At 51.7% G+C, this 23,952-nt stretch overlaps 1 protein-coding gene across 1 annotated transcript; it reads right to left on the bottom strand.

The window, feature by feature from the left end:
• Positions 1–110: 110 nt before the first annotated feature.
• On the bottom strand, positions 111–14,408 carry LOC102503851 (putative C-type lectin domain family 20 member A). Its single transcript, XM_032464751.1, has 8 exons — positions 14,373–14,408; positions 12,459–12,864; positions 10,812–10,877; positions 7,641–7,733; positions 5,772–6,425; positions 3,129–3,248; positions 2,268–2,353; positions 111–331 (listed from the first exon to the last, which is right to left on the bottom strand). Exons 1-8 carry the CDS (start codon positions 14,406–14,408, stop codon positions 251–253), a joined length of 1,542 nt encoding a protein of 513 aa, XP_032320642.1. The 3' UTR covers positions 111–250.
• Between the last annotated feature and the right edge of the window lie 9,544 nt (positions 14,409–23,952).

Genomic DNA, 23,952 nt, shown 5'->3' with positions numbered 1-23,952 from the left:
AGACTAAAGTTGCTACTGTATTTGACCTATTGGCTGTCTGACTTGTAGCATGTATCTGGGTGATTAGGACACTTGGAGGAAAACCAGAAACAAAATGTTACGCAGGAACATTATTCTGAAGGTATACTTTAATATTAAAAACTGTCTTACAGTTTCCCAAATTGCAGGTGAAAACTACTGAGACGTAGGTCAAAGAGCTAGCACGAACATACTATCCTGTGTGAGGGCACCCCAGATCAGCAGACTCGTGCTATTTTTTGTTCACTTCAAAGCCGACCCATTTCAATCTGAATTGCTCATGACCCAGTGTAAGCTTCAAGGCTTCTTGGATCTGAAACATCAAAAAAGAAAGAAAAAATGTTGATGCTAGTTTGTGACCTCCTAGTCATCTTAGCCCTAAACTGTCCACCTGTACACTCTTCATGTCCTGCCACACCCTTTATTTTTCTAGGCTCCCTCCAGCTGCCTGCCTTCTGTCATTAGCACCCTCACCAGTAGGAAAGTACGGAGAGCAGCTTGGTAGGCCGCCCTGGTCCCACCACACGTCCAGCCCAAAAAGAAAAAAAAAATTGTTTAATGACCAAGGAGACGAAAACAAATGACTTAATCAGGGTCATCATTCCTGTCTGCTCATCAGAATCACTTGGGATCTCGAAAAAATAACAGTAGGGCTGCCCCTTTCGGTCCACCACTGAACAGTTAAATGGAACATGACTTAATCAGGGTCATCATTCCTGTCTGCTCATCAGAATCACTTGGGATCTCGAAAAAATAAGAGTAGGGCTGCCCCTTTCGGTCCACCACTGAACAGTTAAATGGAACCTCTCTAAGGCGTGGGCCCAGGCTGACACTTTCTCAGGGGATTCTGCCTTCAGCCGCTCATCCGTGTCTCATTCTGAGCACTGTGTCTGTTGTAAAGTTTCCTCTGTCCCCATCCACGAAACTGGATAAGTTGACTATAATAGGTGGGTTGTTTGTTTGTTTGTTTGTTTATTTTTGCCTTCTATTTGGAATTTTAAGTGCTCCTGAAACTAATAATATATACTCTACCTTCCCACACACACACCTTGTCTCGGCCAGTTCCATTCTTTAAATCCGTGAGGTACAAATTCTCTCCATTAATATATGGTAGACATATCCCAACAAAGGTGACCAGAAGACGGAATTCCCCGTCTTGCCCCCAACTTTCCCATTATTGGCTTTAATTTAAAACAAAGGGTAAATGGTTTCTGGTTTGGTACCCACTCCTCTGCCAAAAAAAAAAAGTTCTTGACTTTTGTAGACTTAATACTGTAACTCAGCACTGCAGTCTTATTACTGGAATGTTTACTAAAAAATTTATCAGATGCCAAATTGCATCATTTTCCCCTGTTCTTCCTTCAATAGCAAAATGCACCAAAAGCTCTCCAGTCCCCTCCCCACTACCTGGCAGGCACGCGTGTGCACTGGCATGTGCACCCCCACACCACCTTTCTTCCTAGGAACTTCAGTTTGTGAGATTTTAGAATGAATTGCCTGGGTGCTATTTCTTTGGCCTATAAGTAAGTTGCAGTAAGCTACCAGATCAATGCCAACCCGTTTCCTTGTCTGTAAAATCATGATTTTGGCTAGATGGCCCATGAAGAACTCTCTGGCTCTGACATCGTATGATTATTATCTTATATCAATGAAAAATGTGTCTTTAGGACATATTCGAAAATCAGCTTGAGGTTTTTGTCACAATATTTAGGAACAATGCTTCCTCTTCACAGTCTCCTATCTCATAATACTTTAAAAGAACAGAAAGGGGGGAGAGCCTGGAACAAATGTATATTCAGAACAGTAATTTGATAATAATAATAGCTAATATTTATTGAGGAGTTACTATGTGCCAGATAATTTGCTAAGCACTTTTTATGGAATATTTCATTTAATCATAATACCAACCATATTGTTCCTGATTCATGAGGAAACTGAGGCTCAGAAAGATTAAGTGACTTGCTCAAGGTCACATAGCTAATAAGTGCGAAGCCAAGACCCAAATTTAGGTCCTTCTGACTATGCTGTATTGATTTTTTTTTTTTAAGAGCTCAGGAAAAATGTTGGAAAGAGTCAGAAAAGATCTGAGCACATGAACCAGCCTGTCACCATGGGCCAGAATGATGGCAGTGGGAACAGATGAGCTAATTTTCCAAAGCTTTTCATCCTCATAAATTGGCTTTGACAGTAATGCTCTGCATTACCAAGTCATTTGACTGATCAAAATTAGAAGTGGACAGAAGTCTCACCTCACTCAAAAATTGATCTTTCATGTCTTCTGGGTCCATCAGAATTGGGATGATAAAATCTGCTTTCAGGATGCCAAAGAGTTGCCCTGAAAAACAAAGTGCTACCTGATTCAGGGGAAATTACCCCACTGTCACTGGAAAACTTCAATCTCTTAGCAGTCAGGAGAGCCCATTGGACACCACAGTGCGATCATCACATGGTGATTTAGGATTTCAAAAAGAAGAAAGAAATTGCTGGCCAGAAAAATGCTCAGCCCCAACCAGCTAATGGCAGACAGAAGAGTCTCATGCATGGAGTACCGGCTGGCTCTCCTCCCACTTCTGGGCCACCCTCGGGCAGTTCTGTTTCTTCTGTATTTTCTGCCTTCCTTTTAATAAGTCTGTTGAGTAGAGGTTCCACACCATGCTAGAAATAGTCACCTCTCCCTGGGCCCACATTTATAAAGGCCAGCTCTATCCCAGAAAACACCTAAGTTCTCTAAGCCTGTGAACAAGCTCAGCCTTTGGCCATGAGCACTGGAATCAGGGGAACTTTGTATTTGTATAGCATTTTATAGTTTATAAAGTAGCTTTGCAGAATTATCTCCTGGGGTACTTGAGACAACCCTGTGATGTAGGCAGAGTAGTTTTCACTATATTCCGTTTGCAGATGAGATCGGAGATTCTGAAGTGAGAAAATCTGCTCCCTGAGCTTTCCCAGGAGTCGGAGAGCTACCTCTAGAGTCCGCATCCTTGTTCCCTTCCCAACATTCCACGCTGACTTTCATAAAAAGGGCTTGAGTGCCCTGTGCTGAGGACTGGCTGTCCAGACTTAACTGCTTGGCTGTGCAGAGTGGGAACTTGGTAACCAGAAGCAGTTACCTGGTTGTGGCGCTGGCGTTTTTTCTTTAGAATCTGGGTGATCAGATGAGCTCCAGTGCTGGGCCTGAGTGGCAGTAGCTGTCTCTCTCCCATCGGTGTCACTGCTTTCACTGGTCACAGCTACAGGAGGGGGAAATAAAGGAGTTACTGCAAATACAGCCAGGAGCACAGCGGTCTGAGATTGCGGACTGCCTCTGAGCCAGCAGACAGGCCTGGGCAGCCACCGACCTGCGGGAGCTTCCAGTGTGGGAAGCTCAGTCCCGGCCAGAGGTGCATACACCCAGCTGTACCATCATCTCTCACAAAGTCCCGGCTATCAGGACTGAATGTTTTCCTACCCCAAGAGGCCCAGTGCCCTTAGGTTGTCTGCCAGCTACACAAAGCCCCCACCATGGCACCCAGGGACCCCCCACACACACACCTCCATCAAGGGATAGCACCTCAAAGTACACATTCCATAACCAAGCTCAGTCTCCCCCAGCAACCTCCTCACCCCCCATGTGGTCGCCCATCTCCTGGGGCTCTCCAGCCAGACCCCACACAGCCCCAGCTGCTCCCCTACTCCCTCTCCCTTGCTCTCATGTTCAGTCACCAAAGTCCTGTCAGTGCCTTGCAGATGTCTTTTTTTTTTTTCAAATAAGGAAATAACCATAATTTTTCGTGGTATATTGTAAAATATTTAAGCCAAAAGTACGCCCATCCCTGACCCAGCCAGGGACAGCCACTATTAAGAGTTTGCTAGAGAATATCCTTCACATACTTGAATTTTTTAATTTGAATGCATAAAGATCTACCCTATTCCCTTTAAAGGCTGTATTTCATTGAATGTACCGTATCAATCTGCTTTCAATGGACATTAGATTGCCTCCAGTCTTTCACTGTAATAAACAATGCTGCAATAAACAACTTGTGCGTGGAGGATATGTATATATGTGTGTGTGCACCCTATACTATTATTTCCTTAATAAATTTCCAAGGGCAGAACTTCAGTGTGAAAGAGTATGCACATTTCAGAACTGACACGCATTGCCAGGATGGTAGCACCAGTTGACCGTGCTATTCAGTGTCTGAGAGCACTGATTTTCTCATTCTTACCGGCATTATCACCCCAAATCTTTGCCAAACTGGTAAGTAAAAAAATAAAAATTTTAAATGCATCTTGCTTTTATTTGCATTTGTATGATTCAATGAACAGAGCTGAGCATTTTTAAAAATGTGTTTATATATATTTCTTCAGTTAATGTCACTTGCAAATGATGTAAAATCTGTTCTCTCAAGTCCTTCCTCTCTCCAGTGCTCCAGATCTGGCTTTGGTTCCACTCATCCAGACTATGCAAGCCTCTTTGCCACACGTGCACTTCCTGTGTCTCCTCTCCAAGTGTCCCCTTCTCTCCCCACCCAAAGCATTGTAAATTTCTTTAGTCAAATGAATAAATTTGTACAGTCCAGAAATACAGAAAGGCAGCAGAGAAACACTGATATTCTAGTTACCGAAATATAACCATTAACATTGTCACAAATTTCCTTCCCATCTTTTTGGCTAAGCATAGGTTGACGCTTCCTTTCAGTGTTGTTGTGACTGTCACATGTGTAACGTTGAATCATCATTTTTCCTTTAGCATCCTGACACGGGCATTGTCCCATGACATTATAACCACCTTGCTTGCATTAACGACAGATCTGAGCATTTCACTTACTAGAAGCCTCTGAGAGCTGCACCGACTGCAGGATCCAGTCCTTCAGAATTTGGCCTCAGTCCACCTCTTTCCTCTCCTCCCTTGCCACTTCTTTCCCAGATAGGTGACCTACACTCCAGTCACATCAGACAGCTTGTCTTTCCTATCCCGCACATTTTCACATCTGCCTATCTCTGCCTATGCTGTCCCCTCTGCCAGGAAGAACCTTCTAGTCTTTGCTGCCTGACGAAATCCTCCGTTACCTTTCATCCAACTACCACCACCTTTCCAGGCAGAATGAAGGAGTCACTTTCCTGCCAAGGCTCTTGGTTCACACTTCTGGGGTAGCATTTATCAGACCATCCTGATTGTACTAAGCTCTTTTAAAAACAGGAAGTGGGTTCTGCTCATCTTGGTATCCACTGCCTTGTTCAAAACAGCTACTCAGGAAATGATTGTTGAATTAAATCATCTGCAAATGTGCAAAACACTATTTTAGTCCTGGGAAAGGTACAGAGACGTAAAACAGCCCCTGCCCTGTAAGACAATACAATCTCAATAATTAATCCTTGTGATCATTCATGGTCATTAATAATGAATAAAATGAAAATGAAGCCAGCCCAGTCTATTGAACAAGGTAAGGACAAAGATGGAAGACTGAGTGAATCTCTAAACATCTCACTACTGAATTCAGATTAGAATAGTAATAACTACCATTTATGAATGTCTGCCAGGTGCCAGGCACTGAAAGATACCTCATAACATTGGCGTTTTCTTCACTTTAAAGATGAGAAAAATGAACTTCCAAGCGCTTAGGAAATTTGCCTAAGGCCACACAGTAAGTAGAAGAGCCAACGTTTCAATCCTTGACCCTCAGACCTCTCCAGCCAAAAGAGGGCCCGGCGCTGGGCCCGCCCGGACGGGGTCTCCAAACGCAGGCGCGCGGCGGCCGGCGGGGTGCGGGCACCTGTCTCGGGCCCTGGCCGGCTCCCAGCTGCCTTCGGGCGCGAGGCCTGGCTCGGGGTTGCCCACTCGTGGGGCGCAGCTGAGCTCCCTGAGCCGGGAGGCTCCGAGGTGCTTTCTTCGGTCCGCGGAGGCTCGGGGCCGCGGGCCCAGCTGGACGGGGTCCCCCCGGGGGGAGCTGAGGCTCCGCGGGGGAAGCCGAGCGAGGGTCTCCCTGCGGCCTCCCGCGGCGTCTCGGGCCCGCGCCTGGGAACGGGGTCCTCCGGGGGCGCGGGGCCTGGAGCAGGGCTCGAAGTTGGGGCCAGAGGGATGCTAGTCACTTCCCGGGGGACCGAGGGGCTCCCCAGGGGCGCTGGACTCGGGGCGGGGGTCCCCGGGGAGGCCCGGGCCGCGGGGCGGAAGGATGCGCCCTGGGCGGTGACCGGCGGGGTCCAGGGCCCTCCCCTGGGGGCCGCGCTGACCCCCGAGGACGCGGGGTTGGCCAGAGGGCTCGGGGCCGCCGTCCCGTGGTGCTGGGGCGCCGCGGGGCCCGCGGAGGCAGAAGCGCGGGGGACGCCGGTGCCAGGGTCGAGCTCGGCGGGCTCCGTGCTGACTCGCTGCGGGAGCCCCGCCGCCGAAGCCTGGCCGTGCGAGGCGCCCGCGGGGCTGGCGCGGGGCCCTACGGCACACAGAGAGCTTCCGTGGGGGCCGCTGTCCCGGGGACCCGGGCCGAGCACTCTGTGTGTCGAGCGCCGAGGGGAGGAGTGCGGGGCTCCCGGGACCGCCGGGCGCCCAGCGGCGGGAGGCACCCGGCGTCCGGCCGCGGCTCCCGGGTCCTGGAAGCTGCCGGGCGGTTCTCCCAGGCCCGGCCCTGCACACCCATAGCAGACAGGCCTGAGCAGAGAGGGCCTCCTGAGCCCGTTAGGTACGGCCTGGGCCTCCAGCAAGCCAGGTGAGACCTTGATGGGAAGCAGAAGACAGGTGCTCACCCACCTTCTCAACCAAATCTGACCACAGACACCGGCCCCAACGCTGCTTAATAGCTCAGGGCCCCCACTCCTGCAGGATCTGGGCCTCCTCACTCAGCGCTAAGAGCCCCAGACCCACCTGCAACTCCTACCTGCAGTCCCCACTCCACCCCCACTCCCCTTTGCAAGCTGACTCCTGCTCATTGTTCAAAGTCACCTCCGCCAGGAAATCCTCAGATCATTACAAGAGCTGGGACAATCTCCTCCTTTGTGTGCTCACAGTACCTGCCTTTCCTTGTGTCCCTGGAATTAACAAAGCTCTTGAGACTATGAGCAAGTCCCCTAACTTCTCTGTGTCCTCAGAAAAGGCAATGATACCTTTGTCTGTTGTAGGAATCTAAAAAGCCAGAAGAACTGTGATTTTGCCCTCAGTCATCCTAGTTAGCTTCAGAACTCTTGGGAAGCAAAATGAAGTAATAGCTGTGAAAATGTTTGAGGAATTTAAACATGCCACAGGGACACTGTCACTGTCATTCCCTGCCATGTCCCCACACGTAGTTCCAACTGCTCATTCCTCATTTCTCCTTCCAGAAATGCCCCAGGTCAGAAGGGGTTTGACAGGCACCTCTGTGCCCTTCACCCTCTGGATACTGAACCTCAGATCTGCAAGTTCAGTGGCCCAGTTCAAGGCGGGAGGTTGATGGTTACTGAGTTCGCCTCCAAACCCCAGCTGGCCCAGCAGAGTTGCAGGGAGAGGTTCCCAGGGAAATCTCTCTCCATAAGTGGCCCTTGGTCACCACCTCTTTTCTGGCCCCTCCCTGGCCCTTTGGGGAGGATCCACCCTCTCCACTTCCCAGGCCCTGGAGACCCCAGGATGCAGCCAAGAACAGGCTCAGAGCACCCATATAGAGCAGAATACAGTGTACTTGGCCTGGATGCCGTCCCCGCGGCCGCTTCTGCAAAGGGCGTGTAGAAGAGCTGAGGGAGCTCAGCTGACTCCCGGTGTCCGATGGCAGGGTCTGCAAGAAAACCCCAAAAGTGAGTGAGGGGAGGGCTGACGAGGCTGGGACACACAGCCCCCAGGCCTGCCACAGCTAAGGGGCCTGTGAGAAGTCCCTCCAGGCACTGAGGGACCAGCCTCCCCTCACAGGAGCCAAACTCGGGAGGGCGCCTGTCACAGGATAGGTCCTTTCACAGTCTTCATTCCTCACAACTGCTCTTCACGGGAGGAACCAGCGTTCCTATTTTACACATAAGGATCATGATTCTCATCAAACCCAAAGCACAAAAAGAAACAGCCAAGAAAAGGCGAATCCACAGAGACAGAAAGTAGATTAGTGGTTGCCAGGGCTGAGGGTGGGCGAGAATGGGGAATGACTGCTAAGGGCGAGGAGCTTCTTACTGGGGGTGATAAAGGTGCCCTACATCTTTAGATAGTGATGGCTGGACCACCTGGGTGTGTAGTCAATCCCACTATACTGGGCATTTCAAAGGAGTGGATTTTAAGATATGTGAATTACATCTCAATAAAGCTGATACAAACCAGACGGAAAGAAAGAAGGAAGGGAGGAAAGAGAAGAAAAGAGAGAAGGGAGGGACAGGCAGGATGGAGCCTGGTGCTGGGGAACACGTTACACGTATTACCCAGAATAACCAGGCAGGCCTCTGGGTCCCACGTGTGTGCAGTGACAACCACAGACACAGTAGGTGGTATCTGTTGGGTGCTTACTCTGTGCTGGGGTCTCTGTTAGGTCCTTTATGTTCATTCTCACCCATTCTTCAAAGCCATCCTATCAAGTGGGCCATCAGTACCATTTTGCTGAATTTATTTTCCAGCTGAGGACGAGGATGCTGCCCACCTTGTTTCTATCAAGTAATGAAGTCTGACTCCAAAGCCCACACTTGCAACCTCCTCGTTGCCCAGTAAGTAATTGCCATTGTAATAACTGCTAAAGCCCTGTGGCTGGATGTGGGTCTGTCCTATTCGTTAAAGATCCCCCCAGAATTACAATAAAGCCTGCTCCAGAACTCCATTGCCCTCGGGGTCTAGAAGTACTTCTTTACGTCTCTCCCCAGTGTCTCCTGCTGTCAAGAAGAACCACCTCCCACCCCGGCCTAGCCTTGGTTGGCCGAGGGCCAGCAGGGGCGACCATCACGCACCGTCAAAGCAGATGAAGGGTTTCAGGGAGGAGCAGATCACCGCAGAAACTCTGGGGGAGAAACTCCAGTAGCTGCGGAGCCCTGCACACAGTCCTGCCCCGAACTGGGGCACCTGCAGCCAGGCGGGGATGCTGTTGGGTCCCAAGTCGCTGGACCATCTCAGAGACCCGGAGGCCTTGTCAATGTAGAGGCCGATCCAGGCCTCAACCTTAGTCGTGATGGATTTCAAGGCCTCCTTGCCCATCTTGTCAGTCACCGTCTGCAGGTCGGCCAGGTCTGTGTAGTGTGTGCGGCAGAACCTCAAGGCCGACAGCCAGTCCCTTTCTTGGTCAAATCGCTTGAAGATCAGCCCACCAATGCGGACCTCAGCTGCGGGCAGAGAACACAGAGACCGCAGGTCTGAGGTCCAGAATCTCCGCCTGCTTAGTCCTCATCGCCCCCAGGACGGAGCTCTGGTTTGACCCTGGCCCTCATCCCTGGTCCTCAGCTATTAGGTCTGATCAATTTTATAGGCAAACTAAATAACAGACTGGGAGAACGAATGAGCTATCCCAGCAGCAGCTAGGGGGAAGAATATTAATTAGGAAAAGCAGGGGTTAAGAACTGTCCTCTTGGCTGTGTGGCCTTACAAGTCCAGTCTAAGTCTCAGTTTCTCCATCTGTACAATGGGGATAACAGTGGTACCTAAATTTATTTAATGTTGAAGGAGTAAATGAAACCGTGTATATAATGGTTTTCCACAGTGTATGCAAATCGCAAACACTCAATTAAATGGTAGACTTAAACTTTGCGGGGAGGTAATGAGGGAGATAGGACAATCTGGTTTAGAATCAGCCTCATTTGTGATATCCAGGGTCTGTGCCTGGCGCACCGGCTCTCAGGAGGCTCCAAGGCTGAGGCAGAATAGAGGAAGTGTGTGATACTCCCAGCATTGGGACAGCCAGGGAGAAGAGGAGAGCCCGGTGAAGGGCACACTTGCCAGACGAAAGGCAGACCAGGCTCACCTTCTGTGGCCCTGATCTCCAGTGGAGCCAGGCAGACCCAGACCCCAGCCTTCACAGCCTGTCTCATCTGCAGCACATAAGCAGCTGTGATTCTGAACAAAGGGAGTTTGGAAAGGATGTGCTTTGGCACCACCCGAGGGACTGATTCCTGTTAAAGGAAACACCTCTGTTTGCAGAATTGGAAATCACAGATTCAAATCGGGCCTCCCAGACTCTCTGGCACATGTCTGCTCACATAAGCCCCATCAAGATTTGCCTGCTATTTCCTTAATTTTCCTATCTAAACTGATCCTTTAAAGCTGCCCCTTTTTAAAGCACCTAGTCCTCGCCAGCCCTGAGCTTTGCATGTAGCACACATCATCTTTTAAAATCCTCGCTCTAATCCTGAGATGCGGGTGTGATTAACCTCATTTTACAGAGGAGAAAAGGGAGACGGGGGCGGGGCAGGGTGGGGCGTGATGACTTGCCCGAGCTCATGCCTTATTAAGCGTCAGGATGAGACTCAAACGCAAGTCCTCCCGCCTTGGGAGCCTGCGCTGTCTTCACAACTCCGCGTTTTCCTACAGGCAGAGAACCGACTTTACAGATTGGGCAGTACATTTCCTTTGAAATTTCTCTACACCAGACACGAAGAAACTCTTTCTAAACATACAAAGGCAGTAATATCCCCCTCACCGGACGGATGGGGCTGGCCTGTGAAGATGCATTACCCACGCCTCCCCCCGAAGCTGCTAAAATGGGGGCATCAGAAGACTGGGCTGCAGCCCGGGTGGAGCCCCCCCCGGGGGGGGCCAGCTGAATAACGAAGGCATTGAGTCTCTGCTTGGGTGGCAGGCTGGGGGCAGCAAAACCAGGGGACCCCACAGCCAGCCAGGGGTGCAGGGAGCCAGCTGGTCCAGACAGACCTGGGAAGGCAAAGCCCTGGGCGTGTACCTGGTTTCGGAAAGGTGGTCAGGCTGAGAGCCGGCCCCAGGAAGGTGCGGGACTCGACGGTGGGATCTGTGAAACAGGCCACGTGTTATGGGGCGGGAGAGGGGCTGCCCGGGGTCGTCTGCAGTCACCAGGAACTGCCAAGTTGAAGCCTGGAGAAGCCTGGCTCCAGGGTACACAGGCTTCTTTGTTTCCACCTACATATATAGTCCATAAACATATACATAGAGAGAGAGAGAAAGAGTGTATGCACCTGTTGTGTGGCAGACGCTATTCTAGGCCCTGGGGAAAGAGCAGGAATAAGACAAGCAAGGTCTTTGCTCTTGAAGAGAATGTGAGAAGGAGCCAGGCTTGCTGAGAGGTAGGAAGGAATAGCCCTGGCAGTGCTAGGGTGAAACGCAGCCCCGGGGTTTGAGGAGCAGAAAGCAGTCATTGTGGCTGGGGACACAGGAGACCAGGCCAGAGAGCTCAAGCAGGGCCTGGTTGGCTCCGAAAAGGATGTGATGCTAAGTGCTAAGAACTGACTGAACGTGTTTAAGCAGAGTGGTGGGATTTACATTCTAAGAGTTCCCTCGTAGAAAAGAGACCAGAGGGGGCCAGGCAGACTCCGAGAAGAGCCATGCTGGTGTGCGGACTTGCAGAGATGAGGAGGAGTGGATGCAGCGAGGACAGGTCTGGGCAGGGTCCAAAGACTCCAGGGTGCGTCAGAGAAAGCCCTGCACACAAAGCCCTTCCTTCAGGGGGATCCCCACTCCCACACACCCACGCACCGCCCATGGGAATCTCGCTACTGGCCTGGGAATGCCAAGATCAAACCTCAGCTACCTTGGGCTACATTGCAAGGCCCCGTGACAGACAGTGTGGCAGAGAACTGTGGACACAACAGCTTGGTCCTCCAAATCCCTAGTTGAGGGGGTGGGGTGGTATAGATTTGGGCTGGGCCTTGGCTGACTGAGAGAAAAGCATAAATTGGCACTTTTTACTGGGAAAGTACTGTCTATTACCATCCCCTAAGTGACCTCAGCACCTTTAAGACAAGGCTCAGTGGCGTGGACTGCTTGGGCAGAGGTGGGGCCAGACAGGGGCAAGGATCAAGTGCTGTTCCCCCACAGCCAGCACTATGCGCACTGAGTAAATAGATTTTCTGCAGAGATGCCTGAAGGCGCAGGGTCCCACCCACCTTCCTCCCCGAAGCAGGGGTTCTCCCAGAGAGTGAGTGTTCGCCCCTCACCCCGTGACGCAAAGCCGCACTGCGCTTTATGGGGAGAGAGACCTCGGACTCTGGTTTCTGCGTAGATTCAGATGGATCCCCATCCTGACCTTCCTTTTTCCCGTCCTTTTCTTTTTTCTCTTTCCCCAGATCCTTAATCAGCAGAAGCGGGAGATGTGATGGAACATTCCAGATTTTACTTTTTGTCTACCCTGATTTACACCCATTTCTCTGAGGGTCCTGGGAATGAGGGACAGAGGAGATAGATAGAAACAAGGCAGCAGAGAGGAATATAGCAAAAAGGGTTAAGATAATAGTCAGTTATTCTCTGAAAGACTTGAGCCAGACCTATGCTTCCTCTCTCTCCCTCTCTCTTTCTCATCTGCTCTTGAGAAGCACCACTGGGAGGAGGACCAGGCCCAGAGCAGGAGCGGACGCACCGTAGTAGCAGATGAAGGGCTTCGGAGCTGTGCACGAGGCGGCCCCCAGGCTGGGGACATCGGTTATCGAGTACAGAGTGGCACAGAGGCCGTCCTCGAAGATCGGCAGGGAGCCCCACTCTGGGTCGCTGAAGGTGGAGCCGCTGGACCATCTCAGGCCACCCACATGCCCGTCAAAGAAGAGCCCAACCCAGGCCGCGGTGCTGCTGCTGAGGGCGTAGAGGGCCGCGAGGCTGCTCCAGCCGCTCGTGCTCTGCAGGTCGGCCAGGTCTGTGTGGTGCCGCCGGCAGTAGTCCAGGGCCTCGTACCAGCTCATCTCCTCCTCCACCCTCCAGAAGGTCTTGCTGTCACTGGTCAGCTGCAGGGCTGGGGAGGGAGAGGTGGTCACCACATGGCTGCCCCCGTGCTCCCCCCGAATCCCAGGCGCTCAGCCACAGCACCGGCAGCCTCCCCAGCCTCTCCTCTGCCACGCCGCCCCGCACCGCCGGCCCTCCACGTGCGCACAGCTCTGGGCCTTTGCACAAGCCGCTTTCTTGGCCTGAAAGGCTGGCCATCCCCACCTGTTCCCTCAATCCCCGACTCTTCCCATTTATCCCCCCTTCCCTCTGCCCCATCCCGGGTGGGCTTCCTGTAAGAGGCAGCGCGCCTTAGTTAGTGCTTAATAATGATAGAACCTGTGTACTGAGCGCTCACCCTGTGCCGCTAGCTTATTGAATCCTGTCCAACGACTCCCCAGGATAAACACTACTACGCTTGTTTTGCAAATTAAAAGACCAAGTCACTGAAAGTTAAGTGACTTAGCCAAGGCCACCCAGTGGGGAGAGAGAAAGCCAGGGCCCAGGGACCACAGGCGGGGCTCCCAGGGCGCAGCCCTCAGAGCGTGGTTCTGCCCTGGTGTAGGAGGTGTCATGGCTCGTAACTAGGGCTGCACATTAGAACCACCTGGGGAGCTTTTCAAATACACCGGTGCCCAGGCCACCCAACAACAAGGATCTGAGTCTCTTGCTGGGACCAGCATCAGAATTCTTTTTTAAAGCCCCCGGGGAAAAGAAAAGGACCTTCTGGCTTGTCTGTCTTCATCACCAGGTCCAGGCAACTTGGGACAAAGAACCAGCCTTATTCATCCATCTATTTCCCATGCCCAGCATGTCAGAGGGGCTGGATGTAATGAAAACGAATGAATGAGAGAACAATGAATGAACACATTAAACTTCACCCCGAACCCCAAGATCTCAGTGTGTGCTTCTTTCCTTCCTGACTCCATCCCCTGGTGGTGGAGGGCCCATTACATGAGGGCTGGTGAGGACTACTCTGCTTCACCCAGGGCCTGTGGGCAGAGGGGGAGAGAGGGATGAAGGACGGATGTGCTGCCAAGATCTTGGGGTGGGGGAGGGGGGCCTAGGCCTTAAGGAACCAGCCTCAAACCAGACGCCCTTGGAGAGGAAAATAAAAAAGCAAGAAAAAAGAAGAACCAGGCACACAGAGGGCAAGGATGTGAATAGCAGGGGAAGACACGGGAAAGGACTGACAGGGCACCTGCGGAAAAGAACGCCACTCCTGACACCCACCAGAGGCCAAGAAGATGCTGCCTGTCGCTGAGAACAGCTGGAGGATCCCTGGGCGGGAGGAAGAGAACAGAAAAAAATCACTCTTTCTTATGATGTATGACTCACTTTGAATTTTTTTTTAATCCTCTTCTGTTTAATTGTTTAAAAATCACTGGCTGTAGCCCACTAGATTGACTTTCGGATCACATGGGTCCCCACCCACAGCTGGAAAAACCCTACTGCCCCAGCTGATCTTCTGGCTTTAAACACCGTGAGCCGACAACTCTGGGAGTCCAGCCTCCACCCCAAGCTCGGAGTGTGTGTCTGCCTGTCCGTTTCGCACGAGCTCACGGGCTCACCGGCTCACCCTGCCGACCGGCCGGTCCGAGTCCTCCCGGCTCATCACAGGGGACCCCTCACCCCAGCACCTCCAGTCCCCGCCCAGGAGCCACGGTGGGTGCCTCCCGGTTTCCCAGTCTCAGCAAGTCCCATCAGTGCTACAGCCAGCGTGTACCCTGGATGCTCCCCATCCCCTCCCTGGGACTGACAGCACTGGCCCCAATGGTCTCCTCTGCTTCTGTCACAATATGCTCCCCACTCAGCGGCCAGAAGGGCCTTTTTGAGATGTTCACCTTGTCGCTCCCGCGGGTTACAGGGCCAGCTCCATCCCACAGTCCACAGGCCTGCTGTCATAGAAGGCCTCGCCAGACCCCCGAATTCCCCATCCCCTCGCCCCCACGACTCATCCATTAGGCTCAGCTCTGTACCAACTTTATTCTTTGAGGTTCCTTCATTTACCCCGTAGGCTCAGCCCACATCTCCCTTCCTCAGAGAAACCTTCCCACCTACTTGACCTAAAGAATCCCCCACGTGCTTCTCCCTGTGACTGTCCCTTGTCACCACCCTGATTATCTCCCACAGTGCTTTTGTCACCTGTGAGGATCTTGTTTACCGTCTTCTTGCCGAGTGTCTCTAACCCCCACTGCAGCTAGGCTCCGTGAAGTCAGGGACCCCTGCTGAGTGGCACCTACTAGCACTTAAGCTCTGTGTTGATCGATGCATAATGAAGAAATGAATGAGTGAGGTTCTAAGCAGGACAGCAACCCCAGGTTCCGGCCCCCGGGCAGGTGGCTCTGGACAGGAGGGAGGCGAGGAGGCTTCTGTCATGCAAAGACAGTCACTTCTTTCCACCTTGTCTCCCCTTCAACCTCAAAATCTGGGCGCCGCAGGGAGAGGCACCCTCCCCTGAGGCCAGCACCCTGGACAGTCGTTGAACCTGGTGCCCTCCTGTGGGTCCCAGTGGGGCCTTACCTGTCACACAGAGGGACAGCCCCAGCCCCGGGACCCACATGGCTGCGACAGGACAAGGCAGCTGGTAGAAAGTCTCCCCTCTCCCGGCAGAGGCTGTGACTGGCCTGCTGGTTATTTCTTACTTGATCTCCACTCTCCTCCTCCTTCCTGCCCAGATTGACAGATTTTACTAAACAAATACTTATGCAGTGCCTACTGCATGCCAGCTGCTGTGTGAGGTGCGGGGGCTGCAGCCTGAATAAAGCAGGAAAGATCCCTGTGCTCCTGCAAGTTACAGGAAGACAAGTGACAGGGATGGGTAATTAATGAGCAGAGACGGGAAGGGCGAACCCAGGCCAGGCTGGCTGGAGGTGGTGGGGGGAGCAGGGAGTCAAATGGGAGGGGGCAGGCTAGGTGAGACCCCTGGGGTCCTCAAGGGTCGGAGGAGCAAGAGACTGAGACCGTGGAAGGAGAGGAGAGGGAGGACAGAGGAGGGACAAGGAGCTGGCATGTGTGGGCCAGGATCTCCTGCCCTCTCCTCCCTGCCCGCCCTCTCAACAGCCACATCGCCAGGCAGAGGCCATCATGATCCCCATTTTATGGAGGAGAAAGTTGTGGCTCCAAAAAGGGAAAGAGCTTGCTCAAGACGACAGGGTAGAATTGTAGCAGGGCAGCAATGCCAGCTCAGGTCACCGCAGAGCACGAGGTGGGAGGTGATGCGCCCCCAGCTGGTCCTGCCTGAGTGAGGCCAGAACTCCCCCATGCTGGTCTAGGCTCCGGCTCCCTAATCTGGTCTCCACAGACCAGGCACCCAGGCACTTTTTCTGGGGGAGGAACCAAGAGCAGCTCTCTCTCTCTCTCTCTCTTTCTCTGTCTGTCTCTTCCTCCCTCCCTCCCTCCCAACATCCTGTTTATGCCCAGAGCTCTCTCTATTCCTCTAAGAGTTAAGCTTTTGGAAGTCAAAGCCTGGAAGACTCTTTTCTGTTGCTCTCCACCCCTTCACACCCTTCCTGGAGGGAAGGGCAAACAGCCCTTCTGACTGGAAGGGCAAAGGGAAAGAGGAAAAAATTGTTCAGGCTTCGACAACAATGTCCTGCACAATAACCTCTTGTGCGGGGATGGCCTCAGATGACTTCTTCCCGGTGGCAGAACCCGTGTGTGCCAGGCCGCTCAGGGCCACTCTCCGGGGACAGAGGCGAGCCTGACAGTCCTGGCCCCCGAAACCCCACCTCCGCCAGGACCCTCCCCCCTGGCCATTCCCCCAGGGTCCTCACCTCTGTTGATTTAAGCGCCCTGCTAGGCGCCCTGCGCTTCCCTCTGGGAGCGGAGAGAACCGTGGGCAGGAGAGTGAGTGTGTGGGGTCAGGCGCAGCCTCGCCAGATGGCTGCCCTCTGGGTGGGAATTCCTCACGCGTCCTCTTCTGTCCCTCTGGTCTGTGAGCTCCCTGCAAGCTGGGACCACGCAGGGTCACGAAGCACTCACCCCTCCGTGAAGAGCGAGCGCTGTGGTTTGTTTTAGGGAGATTTACCATTATTCTTCCCTTTGGAGTCCCACTCCTACCTAGGACCCTGCCTCGTACATGGAGCTCTTGAGTACATGCGTGAACGAGGAGCCCTCCCCTGGACGTGGAGGGGCAGTGATAGGGGAGCGAGGTCAACCCTGCTCCCAGGATGCCCGTCTCACCCTCTCTGTTGTGTGAGAAAACCCCACTGGGTAAAAGGAACAGAGAGGAGGCAGCAGCAGCCTTCCCGGGTGACCCAGGAGCAAACACTTGGTTTGCATGAGCTGCAGGAAGCAAAGGAGTTTATGGAAACTCCTGTCCCCGAAGTAGGAATGCATTTCCACCCAGACACGTTCCACCCAGAGGTGCGGGTCTACAGCTTTAGCTCTCCCACAGTCTCTGTATATGTTTTCCCCCAGACCAGCTAGGTCTGCACCCCCAGAGTGGAAGCTACGTCTCCCACACTTGCTCTGTTCCTCGGACATGCTCTCAGCACCCCTGAGAGCAGCCAGGGGTTCTTCTGCAAAGTGAGCTGCTAACGACCGACTGTGCGGGATCTTAGTTAGAGATGTGCATTGTGGCCGCAATGCCCTGGCCAAGCACAGCTGAGTGGTTTTCTCTAAGCCTTGATTTCTGTGAGATAATAGAAAAAATATATATTGGTCTCTGCCCCCGGTTCCTGGCTCAGAGCTCCTAAAATCATTGTGATTTCCTGAGCAACAGGAGAGTCTTTTTTTTTTTCCCTAATGGTGGCTCTGGTGAGCTCCTGGTTGGGGGTTGGCCTCCAAAAAGACTAAGCCATGATGAGAAGCTTAGAATTTTCAGTCCCATCCCCCTCATCCTTCAGAGTTAATGATTGCTCATGCCTGCATCATGAAACCACCATAAAAATCCCCAAAATATGGGATTCAGGGAGCTTCTGGGTTGGTGAACGCATGGAGATTTGGGGAGAGTGGGGTGCCCGGAGAGGGCAAGGAAGCTCTGTGCCCTTTCCTCTGGCCTCGCCCGGGGGCTCTCTTCCATCTGGCTGCTCCTGAGTTACACATCTCCTTTTGTAGTAAATCAGTCACCTAGTGAGTCAAATGTTTCTCTGAGCCATTTTAGCGAATTCATTGAACCTGAGGCGGGGTGGTGGGCGCCTCTAATCTATAGCAGGTTGGTCAGAAGCACAGCTAACAACCTGGACTTGGGCCTGGTGTCTGGAGGCGGGGTGGGGGGAGTGGAGAACCTTGTAGGACTGAACCCTTAACCTGTGGGATCTGATCCTGTCTCCAGGCAGATAGTGTCAGAGCTGAGGAAAATTGTAGGACAGCCAGCTGGTGCCCCAGAGAATTGCTCCTTAAGGGGGGGAACCCCCGCATGTTCGGTGTCAGAAGTGGTGGGGTGTGGTGTGGTGGGAGAGTAAAGGAGACAGTCAAGAGGAAACCCTGGGGGGTGGTTTTCCTTATCTGCAAAATGAGGGTAATAGTTGCCATGTTACAATGGAATTGTGAGGATTAAATGAATGAATCTTTGTAGCGGTTTTGATACACTATGCAAATCCCAGTGTACAGAAAACATGGCATCTCTTTATCTGTCTCTGAGTCAACTCAAAAGTCTTCAGGCGTACTCACAATCACATGCACCCACGTTAAGTACACAGTCTGACTGGTTTTGCAGAAGGTATGCGCCTGTGGAAGCGCCACCACAATCAAGTTTAGAACATTTCCAATACTCCAAAGTGGTCCCCCTGCCCTTTTGCAGTAGTCCCGCCCTGCACCCCAGCTTCAGACAACCACTGATCTGCTTTCTGTCACTAGAGATTCATTTTCTAGCATTTTGTTTGAATGGAATTTCACTCAGTAAAATGTCTGAAAGAGTCACCCATCTTGTCACACGCATCCATAGGTCACTCCTTTTTATCGTCGAAGGGTATTCTATTGTAGGAAAATACTACAATTTGTTTATTTGTTCTGCTGGTGGATTTGGTGTTGTTTTCCAGTTTGAGGCCAGTATAAATGAAGCTGCGACGAACATTCATGAACAAGTCTTTGTAAGGACTGTGTTCTTATTTCTTTGGGGCAAATGGCGAGGGGAGGGACTGCGGGGTGGTGTGGTAAATGTATGCTTATAAGAAACTGCTAACTCTCGTCCAAAGTGGCTATAACATTTCCCACTCTTACCAGCAATGCATGACAATTCCAGTTACTCCGATGCCTTGGAAACATGTAAATCAACTTATTTTTGACTCTGAGCCCTCACTCTACCAGGTAAGGAAGAAATTCAGCCTTATCTATTGTCAGGACTATTCCCACAACACACGCACACACATACACACAGTAGGGGAAGAACAGAGAGGCTGGGTTTTACCGTGTGCCCTGTCTGCACTGCTCACCACTAAGACCTCCATTATCCTGTCATTTCAGGTCTGCCAACCCCACCAGGGCTGAGCCACCCCAGTGACTGAGGATGGTCCCAGAGTCTGGGACCCACACAGCTGCTCCTCCCTGAGGTCCTTCTCCTGCCCAAGGCATTAGAAGAAAAGTACTAATTAGTACCTAAAACTGTTATCCTGTCATATATATAAAGCACTTAGCACCCAGGCTCATAGAAGACACTTGATGAATGTTGTTTCCTTTCCCCAAAGAGGAGGGAAGTTTGTCCTCCTCAACCCTTGCCACATTCCCCACCCTAAAAACTGGGGTTTTGGGGTGAGAAGACCTTTCTGTTTATTCCTGCTCACTGTTATGAACCATTTACTCAGCTTGGAACCCTAACCCATTTTGACCATCCTCTGTTGCAAAGGTAGATCTCAGTGCTCAGCAAACAGGGGCAGTTGGATGAATGAATGGATGGTTTACTGTTGTAAATTTTATAGATGTGGACGTGAACTCTTGAAGACAGTTGTGCCTCGTGGGGCCATCTCGGCTCTAGAAGAAGGTTCTGCTACAGCCAGCTTCTCTAAATTCCCACACAGCTCCCGCTGGGGGAGGCAGCGGGGCTCAGGAGACAGGCCACTGGGGCCTGCCTTGGACGCTTGGATCCCTTGGAGAGCCATCCCAGGTCCTTTGCTCTTGGGCGCCCCCTAGGGGCCAGAACGCAGTACTGGGCAGACAGCTTTGCTTCCTTCATCCCGAAGAAACATTTTTACTGGAGCCTGAGAGGGAAAGTAAATCAACCATTAGACTCTAATCTACTGCTGCTCGTATTTTGCATTTATTTTCTCACCTCTGTTTAATAACTGATCTTTAAACTGTTTTTCTACTTTATTCCTTTTAAAGTAAATGTTTTGGCCAGTAGGAACAGGAAAAGACGCTCAACATCACTAACCATTAGGGAAATGCAAAATAAAACTACAGCGAGATACCACCTCACACCCATTAGGATGGCTACTATCAAAACAACAGAAAATAACAAGTGCTGGTGAGGATGTGGAGATAAGGGGACCCTTGTGCACTGTTAGGGGAAATGTAAATTGGTGCAGCCACTGTGGAAAACAGTATGGAGGTTCCTCAAAAAATTAAACAGAATTGCCATATGACCCAGAAACTCCACTTCTAGATAGATGCCCAAAAGAACTGAAACAGGGACTCAAAGAGAAATTTGTATACTCATATTCATAGCAGCATCATTCATAATAGCTAAAACATGGTAGCATCCCAAGTGTCCACTGAGGATGAATGGATAAACAGAATGTGGTGTACACATACAATGGGATATTATTCAGCTTTAAAAGGAAGGAAATTCTGACACACGCTGCAACATGGATGAAACTTGAGGACATCATGCTGAGGAAAATAAGCCAGTCACCAAAGGGCAAATGTCATACGATTCCACTTCTGTGAGGTACTTAGCCAAATTCGCAGAGACAGAGAGTAGAATGGCGGTTGCCAGGAGCCGGGGAAGGAGGGAGCGACGGTTGTTGAATGTGAAACCGAGCGGAACTCTGCAGGGCCTTCCCTGGTATAAAAGCTCTTCCGTGTCTCTTTCTTGTTTGTTTAAAAAAAAAAAAAAGCTTTAGTCTCCTAGACCTTCCCTGAGTTTCAACGAGCAGACTCAAGCAATTACTAATTAGAGAAGTGAAGGAATGCAGAAACAAAGGGAAAGCAGTCAAGCAAGAAAAGTATTGACAGCTGAAACAATCGTTCACCCATGAAACAGGGTCACAGGACCCTAGTTCCTCCTGAAAGAGTATAAACAATCTGACGCATATCTTTGAGTTGCTCTGCACAAACTATGACCCCACCCACCCACCCTGCCCACGAGGATAATGATCACATGCTGAGCACAATCGTGTGGACCCCAGACTGGTTGGAACCAGAAGGTTGATGATTAAGATTCCTGAAACATCACCGTGATATCTCACCACCAACCAATCAGAAGAAAGTCCACAAGCTAATCACCCTGCACCCTGCACCCCTCACCCCTAATGTCACCTTTAGAAACTCTTCCCTGAAAGTCATCGAGGAGTTGGGGTCTGTTGAGCATGAGTGCCTCGTCTCCTCGTTTGGCCCCCTGCAGGAACACTGTACTTGCCTTCAGCACAACCTGGTGTCGGTAGATTGGCTTTGCTGCCGGTGAGGCGAGCAGATCCCAGTTCGGTTTGGTAACAGATGGGTACAGAGGTGGATGGTGATGGTGGCTGAACAACATTGTGAATGCGTTTAACATCGCCGAACTGCACCTTTAAAAATGGTTGAGATGGTAAATTTTAAATACAAAATTTGGGGGAAAAGTAAATGTTTCCTGAGTTAATATTATTTACCTAATTTGACTATTTTTTTCATTAGCCTATTATGTGCATTATCTCCCATTGTGATCATATTATCTCTTAGATGACTGAATTCTTTTTGTTTTGTATAAATGTATGTGTGTACGTGCGAACTTTTCTGTTCTGTTTCACATAATTTTCTTCGGTTGTTGTTTCAATCCTCTTAGCAGGTTCAAAAACTTACTAGATTCATTATTGATTTCCTTTTATTTTTTAACATTTTTTAAATTGAGTTATAGTCATTTTACAATGTGTCAAATGATTTCCTTTTATTATCTTATTTCATTTTAGGGATGAAGTGGGGTGCTCTGGGAGGAGAACGTTAGTTGGGTGCACACCACATGTGCCTGGGTATATATCTACATCAGTTAAATCTCCCCCACCCCACCCCCTGTTATCCCCATCTTCACCCCAACACAGTCCAGAGCCCTGGGGCTGGGGGTGAGGCTAGAAATAAAAAAGAGGAATCCCCAGTGCTGCTGCCCTGAGGAGGAGAGTCAGGCTTTGTCCCTGGGAACGTGAGGTCTTTGGAGCAGCCACACTTCACCAAGAGCACGTGTCGCACCCCTTACATAGGTTATCTTATTTAATTCTGAGAGATGAAGTTCAAAAACCCTGTGAAGTAGGTACTTTACTAGTATCCCATTTTCTGGATGAGGAAACAAGCTCAGAAAGGCTAAGAAACTTGCCACGGTCATGTAACTAGCGGGGGGAGGGGGGGGACCTGGGGTTCGCAGCCCCATCTGCCTGGTGTTGCAGCACAGGCTCCCACCCCGCAGGGCTGTGTCCCCCGAGGCTGTCATTCAAGGCCTCATGTCAGGGCTACTGAATCAGAGCGGGGAGGGATGGAGTCCCACATCTGCCTTGTGTGCGATATCGTCCTACAGGCAGGCAGGTCCCCAGGCTACTCATTTATCTCTTTTAACCCGTTTTACAAATGTCAAGTGGGAGCTGCCAACATGGGCCACAGTGGCTGGGACAGTCCACGTGTCCTCCCCCCAGGTAAGGATGGCGGTGGGTCCTTGCCCCTGGGCCGAGGTGGGCTGGGGAGGGGGTTAAACGTGCTGGCCGTGCAGCCAGGCTGCCTGGGTTCATTTCCCGGCTCCCCCACCTACATCTGCGACTTCAGAAAAATTATTTACCTTTCGAGTTAAACAGCTTCCTTGTCTGTAAAAGGAGGGAAACACTAGTGCCTACCTCTTAGGGTAGTTGTGTGGATTCAGGGAAATAAACACGTTCAAAATTCTCAGTTAAGGCGCTAGCTATTTATTGCAGTGATTCCCCGTATCCCTGTGGGGGAGCCCCTGACTCTAGTTCAACCTGCAAGGACGGGAGACTGGCAGGGTCACCAGGAAACCACTGGACCAGACAATCCAGGTCCACAGGCCCCAAGTCCCTCCCCAGGGGAACCAGGAGCCCCTTCTTAGCCAAGGCCCAGCGGCCCCGCCCTTGCGCCCGGAAACCACGCCACGCAGCCGGCTACTCCGCACAGCCGCCTGGCGCTAACCGAGCGGTGCAGCAGGCTGGGGGAGGCGGGAGCCCGGAGGCTGGGGGTGGGGGGCCCCGAGCGGCGGTTCGCAGCCTCCAGACCAGGTCTGAGACTGAGCCGCGCCCAAGGGCTGCTCGAGGGAATCTGAAAAACAGGGTGTTCTCGTCCCTCCTGGAAGAACGAGGGATGGGGGTGTTGCGGACAAACACCCTCCTACCAGATGGGTCTCAGGGGGCAGAGCAGCAGGAGGGAGCAGAGGAACGGGCCGGTTCTTACAGCCCAGCAGAAAGAGAAATGTCTTCGCGGGAGACTTTGCCCTGATACCAGCAGCCACAGCAGTGGGTGGGAGGGGAGGGCGGAGGGTCTGCAATCAGAACAGCCGGGGCCAGGGCCCGAGGGGGCGGGGCCTGAGAGCGGGGTGGGGGGTGGGGGCTCCTGCTGGGCCGTCCCTGGAAGGAAGGTCCCGAGGGAAGGGGCCTGAGGCCAAGCCGCAGGTCAGATCACACAGGCCGGGACTGAAGGAAGGAAACGAGCTGTGGTCCAGCAGATGAAGTGATGGGCCAGGACGGCCGGAGAGACAGGTAATGTGATGCTTCATCTTACGTGTCAACTTGACCAGGTAACGGGGTGCTCAGATACAGGTGGCCCTTGAACAGCGTGGGGGTTAGGGGTGCCAACCTCGTGCAGTAAAAAATCCGAGTAAATTACCTTACAGTCAGCCTGGTGTCCGGGGTTCTGTGTCTGCTGTTGTAACCAACTGCAGGTCCTGTAATACTGTAGTGTTTACTACCGAGAAAAATCCGCGGATCCGGGGACCCGAGCAGTTCCAACCCGTGTTCAAGAGTCAACTGAATTTGCTTGAATATTACTCCGGGTGTGTCTGTGAGGGTGCTTTGGATGAGGTAAACATTTGAACA

The sequence above is a fragment of the Camelus ferus genome, chromosome 21 (genome assembly GCF_009834535.1).
Source record: "Camelus ferus isolate YT-003-E chromosome 21, BCGSAC_Cfer_1.0, whole genome shotgun sequence".
Lineage (NCBI taxonomy): Eukaryota > Metazoa > Chordata > Mammalia > Artiodactyla > Camelidae > Camelus > Camelus ferus.
Note: the sequence above shows the minus strand (reverse complement) of the source record. Positions and strands in the feature narration are given on the sequence as shown.

What these genes read in the sequence shown, in the direction of transcription:
- LOC102503851 (XM_032464751.1), bottom strand. Translation starts at nt 14,408, where the DNA reads ATGAGCCGGGAGGACTCGGACCGGCCGGTCGGCAGG. An exon ending in GCCCTTCATCTGCTACTACG is followed by an intron (nt 10,878 to 12,458) that starts GTGCGTCCGCTC and finishes CCTGTTTCACAG; the next exon opens with ATCCCACCGTCGAGTCCCGC. An exon ending in CCGGCCAGGGCCCGAGACAG is followed by an intron (nt 3,249 to 5,771) that starts GTGCCCGCACCC and finishes CCCCTCCTGTAG; the next exon opens with CTGTGACCAGTGAAAGCAGT.